General features: G+C 36.5%; 1 protein-coding gene across 1 annotated transcript; it reads right to left on the minus strand.

Moving 5' to 3' along the window:
- Positions 1 to 4,464: 4,464 nt before the first annotated feature.
- On the minus strand, positions 4,465 to 7,422 carry LOC114394887. Its single transcript, XM_028356570.1, has 4 exons — positions 6,799 to 7,422; positions 5,560 to 6,122; positions 5,392 to 5,458; positions 4,465 to 5,173 (listed from the first exon to the last, which is right to left on the minus strand). The coding sequence occupies exons 1-4, from the start codon at positions 7,220 to 7,222 to the stop codon at positions 4,749 to 4,751; spliced, it is 1,479 nt and encodes a 492-aa protein (XP_028212371.1). The 5' UTR covers positions 7,223 to 7,422; the 3' UTR covers positions 4,465 to 4,748.
- Positions 7,423 to 10,794: the final 3,372 nt, after the last annotated feature.

A 10,794-nucleotide genomic window follows, 5' to 3' on the forward strand; every position in this document is an offset into this window, starting at 1 on the left:
CTACTTAGGCTGCCAAATCCCTCCATCTCTGGGCGTACTCTTTGAAAGACTCGTGCTTCTTCTTGTACATATTTTGCAATTGAGTTCTATCGAAAGCCATGTCAGTGTTGTATTGATACTTCCTAATGAAGGCAACCATCAAGTCCTTCCAAGAACGAATCTGGGAAACTTCCAAGGTAGTATACCAGGTGATCGCCGCCCCGACCAAACTTTCTTGAAAGAAGTGCATTAAGATCTCCTCATCTCTTAAGTACGCCCCTATCTTTCGACAATACATTTTTAGATGGTTTTTAGGACAAGTGGTCACTTTGTACTTGTCAAAGTCCAGTACCTTGAACTTGGGAGGGATGACTACGTCGGGCACCAAGCATAGCTTCGCCATATCGGCAAATGGATAATCGCCGATCCCCTAAATGGCCCTCAGCCTTTCTTCTATGAGATCAAACTTCTTTCTTTCTTCCATGGCTGGAGGTAGTCTCCCTACCGAGAAATGTAGGGGTTGCAGCGGGCGGTGTTGAGGGGCCCCCAAGGCATTATGCTGAGGCATGCCACTAAATGTTGGTCCCTCTATGACATATGTAGGGTATGGTTCGAACTCGCCCAGAGCATGATCCCAGGGCTCTTTGCGGGTTTCTCCCATAGGTTGAGTAAAGGGCACATGCCCTATCTGGGGTTGTTGGCCTTCAAGGAGTATAGGAACAGAGTGGTTGGCGTTCTCGCTGGGCACAAGCACCGCATTGGGCGGTGTGTAGTTAGGTGGCAAGCCGTACGACGATAAAGAATTCTTACTTTGCACCATATGAGGACCGCCCATACTGCCCAATACTTCTCCTCCCTAACTACCATGTCTGGGACTAGACAGCTTGTTTGGTTTATGCCGAATGGGTGAGCCGGATCCGCCTCAGTGGCGGCACTGGTTGTGGTCGTTGCAGCTGCATTGTCCTCCATCATCCTCCTTCTACTTAACATGGCCTCCATCATAGAGGTCATTTGGTTCTTCATGGCCTTTATATTGGCCTTCATCTGCTCTTGCACTTCCTCTATTTCACTCATAATTTTTGTTTTGGCACGTGTTTGGTAAGGGTGTTGTAAAGCGTGTTTGTTCTTTTTGGTTATTGTGTTTACTTTTGGACTAAGACTACTAAAAAAAACAAAATTCAATGAGTAAAGGCGACAATGAAATAAACATGAATGCATGCTAATGATAAGTTGCCGAAGTATTGAACTCACACAGAAATTTCAATAAGGCCATAGGGTTGAATCAAATCTCATTTCATTAAGAAACAACATTGTTTTATTTTGTCAAAACCAAAGCATAAATACAAATGCCTCAGTGGTTCCTAATTATGTGGGACATCAACTCGACCATATGTTGGCAATAATCGAAAAGCCCATGAACTTCCTCGGGAGCTGGGTATACATCTGCCATGGCCTAGGCTCTGGCTAACAGCCTTGGAAGCTCTAGAGATCCATTCAGAATGAGGGCGAATCTATCCATCCATTTCACAGCTTCCCCGTGCAATGATTCTATCACCCTCTCTCTCGCTTCCCTTTCCATTTGCAGAGCCAATACCCTTGCATGCTCATCCTCTAGTCTCTGCTCATGACTAGCAGCTAGGTTTATCTTTTCTTTATACTGGTCAATGATTGCCAACATATTTTCTTCCGTCCTACTCAGCTGTTGGGTCAAATTTCTCTTCGACCTTTGACAAGATTTCAACTTGTCCCCTAATATCATGCCTTCCACCCTTGACTCGTCCCTTTTGGCCCTTCGAAGCTTGAGCTCGTTGTTGCTGCCCCATAGAGCCCCTCGGAACTTGTTTCTACCCAATTCTTCTTTTTGGGCCCTCTTTGTTTCCCGCTCCAATGCTTCGGTCATGGTCATGTTGACATCCCTTAGCTCGTCACACTCTTTTCTGACCTTAGTGACTGCCATCTTTAGTCTTTCTTTAACCACTCTTGTTTTTCAAGCTCTACTTTCAAGGCTTGCACTTCCTCGCTCTCCTCAGGGACTTCAGCTTCTTCCCCACTTGGACCTTTCAGCTTTGGGAGCCAAGTTATCTCTTGCGTCTTAGCCTTCAACCACTTATGATAGCCGCCGACGACACCGTTGTTGCTTCCCCTAAGCTCCTTATCTTTTTGTTCCACTGTATTCCATGCCTTTCGGATTTTTTGAAGTATTTTTGCATTGCCTTCATTGAACCCTCGTGCGATGAAAGGTGCGATAGTTTCCTCTGATGGCGCACCTCTCATAGGATATCCTAACTGTCTTATAGAAAGCATGGGATTATAATTGATACAGCCCCTTGTTCCCATCAAGGGGACATTTGGGAACCGTTCATATGAGCACAACATTTTGACCCCTCCTTCTTTCCATCGAGGGAACCAACTAACAGATGCCCCTACCATACTTGCCAAGAGTTCCTCCTAATTTGCCTTTCCCTTTTTGGCGCACGTGCGATGACCTTGCAAAGGACAAACAGGTCTACCTTCATGACAAAAAACATGGGAGACTAACCACACATAAAGAGCGGGCATGCAACAGACAATCTTCGCGTTGCTCTTCTCACATCTCAGGTCAAGTGTATCATATATGTCGGCCAACACAACAATGATCAGGCTTTCCTTGTTGTGATGATAAGCAAGAAAAGCGTCAATCGCTGCTAGATTCACTAACCCATCAACATTTGGAAAGAGTACAGTCCCAAACACCAACAGTGCTAAGATGTCAATGAATGATGCCCACTCTTCTTGGCTTGCCAGAGCTTCTGCCTTCTCCTCCAAGCGTTTCCTTGGTATCCCTATCACCCCATTTCTGTTTTGCTTTACTCAGTCCAACTCTTGTGTCGAGATTTTGACCACTTTAGCCACTCTTGCCATGGAAGTGTCTAATGGACTCACTTAATTTGATCACATAAAATAAAACCCACTAATGATAAATAACTAATATAATTGTCTTATAATTTTAGCCCACATTAATTATTGGAATAAAAAATTCCAACAGTTTTTGCATTAATTAGATGCTTGCGTTGCGTAATTCTTTATTCGATAAATAGTCAATTTTGTCCCTACATGATTAAGTAAAATTAAGGAGAGGAAGGAGAAAGAAAAAGAAAAAATGAGGCTAATGATTAATTCTTTATTCGATTTGCAAATTATTTTTCTAAGTGATTATTGTGACGTTATGCTTGTAACGATAAAAAAATGTCGAAAATCTATTATAAAATTATATTTTACCCATAAAAAATGAAATTACTAATATTATCGTTCAAATTTGGTAACTATTTTCATCCAAATGACCAAAATCTATCATAATTTTTTTTGTGATTGACATTTTGTTCCAAAAGAAAGTACCGACATTTATGTCCAAATAAAATTACTGACAATTTTCTCTAAGAAAAAAATTACTAACAATTTGGTCCATCAAAATTTTACTAACATTTACGTCCAAAAATGATTTTTTACTGACATTTTCATTCAATCTAATCAATATGACCACATTGGCAATTAATTTTGTGACAAATTTGTCCCTCTGTGTCACGTAGGCAACTTTTTTAACTTTAACGGATAAAAGTTGATGGCATGATATTAATCATGCATTTTAGACATAACATAATATATATTAAACATATTTATTCATAACAATTTAATTATTCAAAAAATATATTTATCTGATACAACTAACACACTTGAAATACTAATATAAAACGTGTGAAAATTTTTTATTATGGTGCGTTAAGCGAGAGGAGTTTAATTTTAAATAGATTTAAATTTCATATTTTTTACATTTCTCTTTAACTTTATTTTATTATATATTTTAGAGAGATAAGTTATTTTATGGTGGAAAGTTTTTAAAACTTTTGCGAACAAATGGGATTTGATTTTTCTTTATGATCAAGTGTAAATACAAGTTTAAACACTTGAGAGAGACCGCTTGATGACTCTTGTTTAGCAATTGATTTTGTTTGTTCTTAATGGTTTTAAACGGCTAAAGTTTACCCATTGCTTAGTTTTAAAAGGATTCAAGGAAAATAAAGGATGAATTGGATTCAAAATTAGTCAATTGAATCATACACTTGTGTTTCGATGTTCTCAATTGCTTTTTGATTTGATTGTTTACATGGGGGGACATACAAAGGTCCAAGTTTGGGTTGTGATAAATTCATATTAGATGAATTTATATGCATGATTTTAAAGGAATATTTGGATAAAAGAAACCAAAAAAAAATAAAACTTGGGGAAAACTAAAAAACCAAAGTAGTATGATTTCGAGCATTCAAGGAAGAAGAGAACTAGAAGGAAACCTAGGAAATAAAAAATTAGATCGATATTTTTTTGGGGTAAAATGGATAATTTTTAATTGGGGGGGGGGGGGGGGGGGGGGGGAACTATTTTTACAACTGAATTTCAATTCTTAAGGGTTAATGTGAGTGCAAAAAACTAGTAGTTATGCTTTAGAGAATGTTTGCTGCTTAGTTTTAAAATCCTTATCAAAATGTTTCGACAGATTATTTTAGTAGCTGACTATCGGGTAGCATATTACAGCAGCAAAGACCAGCATTGTGCTTTCTACAACACTGAACTTACTACATCTTGTTTAGCAAACCAAATTCATATAGTCCCTCGAACAAATGTCACTTGATTTTGCTTGGCAAAAGAACCATGTAGGCCGCAATGAATAAGGCTAAGACTAGGAAAATCTGTGGAAAAAAAATTCAAATTGTCACAACCTCGAATGATTTGTGAATTCAATCTATCACTTTCAAGCCAAAGTGTTCCTTTACAATATCATTGGATGTCCTGCCAAAACCATTGGCAACTTTTTTCATGATTTCAAATTTTGCCACCTCCCGTCTTATCTGTTCCTTTCTTTCTCTTACAGCACTAGACGAGACATCTGAGGTAGATGAGTTTTGACAAGCCAATTCATACTTCTCACGGTCCAGTTGCTGATACAATCTTTTTAAGTAAGTCTTTTGGTCTTGAAGTGTTTCTTCTGCCACCTTATATTCAAGCTCCTGTGACTTTCTAAGAGCCTGGAGAACCTGATCAACTTCAGACTCAAGTTTTAATGAACGAGGTAGAAAATCATAAGATTCCAACCCTGTCCTAACTTCAAAAGGGTCATCATAGACCATAACTTCCATAACTTCCATCACATCATTGCCGTTATCTGATAAATAAACATTCAATACGATAAGTTATATACACCCAATTAACTGAATGTACAAGATTTGTCAGAAGTCAGTGATGATAAATGGTCACTCTGTTTCTAAGGTCTATCAGAAACCAGACATCTGCAGTTCTGCGCTGCACCTCTAAAAGCATGTAACCAATGCTATGGAAAGTAGTTAAAATAGACAAGCACAGATAATACGAGAGGACATTTACCTGCAGAATGAGCTACAAAACTGTAATCCTCCTTCCAGATATCTTCAAGATTAGTTCCACATTTAAGCTGATATAAACTATCAAATTGGTCATAAGCCTTTACAATATGCAAGAGAGAACAAGCAAGATGATTTTTATTTCTATTACCCAAAAACCATTCAAAGATACCTTTGAGATGGCCAATTCAATACGACACAGCAGCTCCTTTGCAACAGGTTTCTGTGAACCACGCAAGAGACAAGCACCAAGATTCAAAATCTTCTTCCGAATTTCAGCATCCAAATCAGCAGCTCTACATGTTTGTATAACATTATTAACATGCGAAATCATATCAGTCCTCCCATCACAGCGTCGGCAGTGGTACTGGGCATCTAGCCCAATACTTCCTCCAACTTTGCCAGCCAATAGACATCGAAGAGCACATTCCATATGAGCAACATGGCCACAGATGCCCCCACCTACGTTCACTTGGCACTTGATATAATTATAGCCACCATAAGCTGAAGAAACAGTTTTGCAACAAAGAATGCAACAACAATCACGGCAAAACCCAGGTTCAGAACAGCAGATATCACAAGGCATGGCCGGTGAATATTTTTCTATTTCTTCTAACACCAGACTTGTGCACTTCTTATTTCTTGCTTTACACTTGACAACGCCCTCAGAGTCGGAGTCATATGCTTCTTGTGCTATCTGTTGAAGAGGTACAGCAGCTACAGGAACTGCATTGCCTGTGATGCAGAACAGGATAGGTAGTTATTTAACAATATGATATCATCTTGATAAGCAATTTAAACATAACAGTATGGTGCTGCATGCTGAGGGTCACAGAAAAATATGAAAAAAGAAAAACACCATAACAACTAAGATGAAAAATAATGGTTTTAAGAACTGGTTGCAATTGCCGCTAGACCACTAGAATGTAAAGGTTTTTTTAACTCACCGTGACCGTATCGCAATTGCAGCTGCATCACCGCAATTTAACACCAATACATTATATTGCATATAACCTCGCAAGTCTCTTGTAAGACGTCGGTAGCAAAAATCGTTTAACTATGGCATGAATAAAATTCATATACCCATACACTATCATGTCAAGAACTTTAATCTTTATTTTAAGTAATTAAATAAATTATTATCTGTATGTATTCATGATAGTGTAATCACAATTAGAAGTACACATACGAACTCAGTTCAGAAAAAACGACAGGGCAATTGAACTAAGCACTAAGCAGGGAGCTTATTACCATGAAATCCACATTGTAAAAAAACGAAACTGACGCATTTTAAAGCAAGAAATGAGAAAACCCCTACCCCAAAATCAAAATGAAGATGACGAAATGTCCTGGAGTTAAACAAAAAAGAGAGATAAAGTCAACATCTGAAAAGAGAGAGAGAAGAAAGGACCATTGGATCGTAGAGCGGGAATCTTCCAGGAGAAGGAAGCAAAAAAGGCATCAATATCCGCATCAGGAAAATGTGTCTTGATGTAGCGTTCAACAGCAAGCTTGCTAGCAAAGATGTGCTGTTGCCTTCGGATTGAGCTTGAGCTTGGGCCTGAGTCAGCCCCTGACCCTGGGTTCTCCTTCTCCTTCTCCTCTTTCAAGGCACGGATTAGTCGATTTGGCAGATACAGATACCGATCCTGAAAGCGGGAACGATTTGCGACAATTCTCCGCCCAGTTCTCCATCCCCAAATGTCACCCTCTTCCGGCCAATTTTCCGGCGCATATGGAAATCCCTCGCCGGACATTTCCGGTGCCACTGCCTGTAAATTCAATAATCCATTATTCTCCTCCGTCTCCGTCTCCATCTCCATCTCCATCTCCATCTCGAACGCTACTTAGCTAGCTAGGGTTTATGGTTTGATCGAATCAAAACTAATAGGCAAGAGTTTGACTGTGAAAACAGCAAGAGCTAACAATATGTATATTGTTAAGACTGGTTTATCGAGAATACCCAAGAAAAAACATTTTGGCCAAATTGTTGGCTTTAATTTTTATTTACAACATGTTTGATTAACAGAGATTAGATAAAATACTAGATTTGTAGTTAGATTTTTTTTATCTAATTGTGAGATCTCTACAGATATTCATCAGATGACATTGTCATTCTTTTTCGATTGATAGTTCCTTGGTAACTTAATAAGATTTTTATGCTAAGGTCTACTCATTTAAGTTTATATAATTTTATTTAATTATTTAATAAATTCACTTAATTTGATTGGATAAAACAAAATCTAATAATAATGAATAATTAATATAAATATTTTATAATATTAATTCATTAATTATTAAAATAGAAAATTTAGATAACAGCCTGTATCTCTATTTCGCATTGTTGTTGTTTTTTCTATAAAAAAAAAAAAAAAATATTACAATCGAGGTCCGAAAGGTCCAGAAAATGTTGTCATGAACGCACGGGAGCGATGTGAAACAGGAGTTGGGATACCCTGAGACACGGAATTCTATACAGCTCCCTCCTGCAACAATCTTAACCTTACATTACATCCAACGGATCTCATTGTATTACTTGTACAAAAGCAAAAAAAAAAAAAAAAATCAGCTCTTAGTAACTTTGCAGGATTTTTTATTTCCCTACTTATCTGTTGTAATGATGGAATGTATTATAGCAATTTTAAAGAACCAAATTCTACAACAATGATTATCCCAATTCATGAACCATCTTCAAGAAACCCCGTCATCACATAAGCATTACTAACAAAAGACATAAAAAGTCTTCCTTGACATCTCAACTCAATTCGTCCCACTGTCAGTATGTATAAGTGTGATTGGTATGCCCAACTGCTAACAAAATAATTTTAATTTTAACTCTAACCATGGGAAATCAATATTTGGCAACATCAAAAGAGAAGAAATTGGAAAAGACAAATGAAAATTATTATTTACTTGGTAGAGAAGATCATAGTAAAAATGATTTTAAAATTTGTCAAAGGCTTTGTACTATTTCTCTTATTTTCACTCATCTATTTCTATTTCTATTCAATCAAGCACAATTTTTTTACTTTATTTTTCACATATTTTCACTCATTCATCTTATTTTCACCTATACATTTTTTACTCTCTGCCAAACAGTATTGAAATACCCCATCAAAGTCAGTATTTGCATACGCCCATGATATAAAACTCAAGAAAATCAGCAGATGTCAATGTTAAAAGGTGTGATGAGTCCAAAAGTTATAATTTAATATTTTATTGTAATATTGTTTTAATAAATTTGACTTATATAGACCGTTAGCAATGCTCTACTATTCAGCTTGTTACAAGAAAGAACCATAAAGAATTTTGTGCGGTAGAAGAAAGAACCATAAACAGTACTTGACTCAGAGAGGTTAAAGACTTGATAACACTACTACAGAGGATTGTCACGAAGTCTAGAGCCACAACTACATGGATTGTCACCAAGTCTGAAGCCACATTACATAGATATAAACCCATTGGTTAGAACTAAAATTCTGGCCAACCGCATAGCCCAGTGCTGCTTGAGACTATTATTGGGGAATCTCAAACTGCCTTCACTAAGAACAGAAAGATGATGGACAACATCTTCCTAGTTCAAGAAATTTTGCTCAAATATGTCCGAAAAATATCATCTCCGATATGCATCCTCAAAATTGACTTAGATAAAGTTTATGATTCCATTTCCTGGGAATTCTTGGATTGGATGTGTAACATCCCAATTTTCGTAAACTAGATTAATAAGGATTGTTATTTATAAATAAATAGAGTTTTAAAAAAAATAATGAGATGTTATAAATAAATAAATAAATAAATAAGGAGATATAATTATTAATTAAAATAATGATTTGAGAGAAAATAAAAAGGATATTTTATTTATTTGTTTGATAGAGAATAAAATAAAGTTTGTTTTTATAAAATAATAAATAATAAATAAATAAATAGAGTAAATAATAGGTCGTAAATGCCCCTAGCTATAAATAGCAACATGTTAGGTCAGCTTTCAGACTGACTCCTCAGCCTCCTCTGCCTCACAATTTCGTTTCTTCTTTCTTCTTCCAAAATCCTCTTTTTCCCGCAGGCCACCTAATCTGCCTCAGAAAAATGACGATCTCAGACTCGTTTACCGTTGGATCGTCGTGAAATTTGAGCACTACGTTTACAGCCCAATTCCAAGCATTCTCACCGTTGGGAATTTTGATATCATGTTTTAGCCGAGAGAAATACCTTTCACATTGTAGCCTCTTCCTTTTCCGCAGAAACCCAAAATAGTCTCAGTAAAATTACGATCCCGGTTTCTTTAACCGTTGGATTTTCATGAAATTTGGATATATTGTTCAAAATTCAATTTTGCACACTTCCACCGTTGGGATTTTAGAGATAATATTCTTGGAGGGATAAAAAGGAATCGCATGAAGACAATACAAGTGGAGGTTTCAATCTATTCTCCGTCTCTCTGACGTTTGAGAATTCTATCGGAGCAGTCGGCGGAATAACTAAAGGAATCTCAAAGAACCGCTAGAGATGCTGCTATCGCTGTCGGAAGACACGTGAGTCCGCTTAGAGGTAAGAGATGAGTTATTCACAATTGGGAATTAGTGAGAACATGAGTATGGATCCTTAGAGATATCAATTGGAATGAGTTTTGGGGTGTTTTTACAATTTTTATTTTATCCTTATAATTATTAAAGTGAATTATATATGTTTGACAGACCAATTTTTGTAAAATTGATATGCTATTGTGTTGAGCGTGAACCCTATAAATCGAGTATTTTTTCTAATTAATATGAATTGATGAAATAAAGTAAGGAGAAATTTAGAGAGGGATATTTATTTTGTATTTTCTCTTTTTCTTGCTGTTTAGGTTTTTATATATAATAAAAAAAATTAATATCATAATTGAAACTGACCAAAGTGTTCATATAATTATTTAGCATTTGTGCAATGAAAGCTTACTTTGAAATTTGTGATTCAATATGATGTATGTTAGTTTATAGATATAGAGGTAGTTATTTATATTAATAATTTATGTAAATAATATTGTAGAGTGTTATAGTATGATTCCAAAAATTATTAAGTGTTGGAGTTTGAGAATATTATGGTTAAATTTCATGAACATGTGTATGTTGTACCTTATGAATATCATTGGGAATGTTATGAGATGGTTGATGTGATGTTATGAGATGTTAAAGTGTGGACATGATATTCGATTGTGAATAAGTGGATGTGTTAACACTTGATGTTACATTAATTATATCGTGAGCTATGAATTATACAATAACCCGACCAGTGTTTATGCGCAGTGTTAAAGAGAAAGTGTAGGTTCCTAGTTAGGAACCAGTGTTAAATTGTAGCGCAATTGTGTTAAACATGTTTGAAACAGGAGTGTGAGGTCGTGATATTGTATAATTCATGAGCAGTGTTT

This window comes from Glycine soja, chromosome 18 (genome assembly GCF_004193775.1).
Source record: "Glycine soja cultivar W05 chromosome 18, ASM419377v2, whole genome shotgun sequence".
NCBI classification, from domain to species: domain Eukaryota; kingdom Viridiplantae; phylum Streptophyta; class Magnoliopsida; order Fabales; family Fabaceae; genus Glycine; species Glycine soja.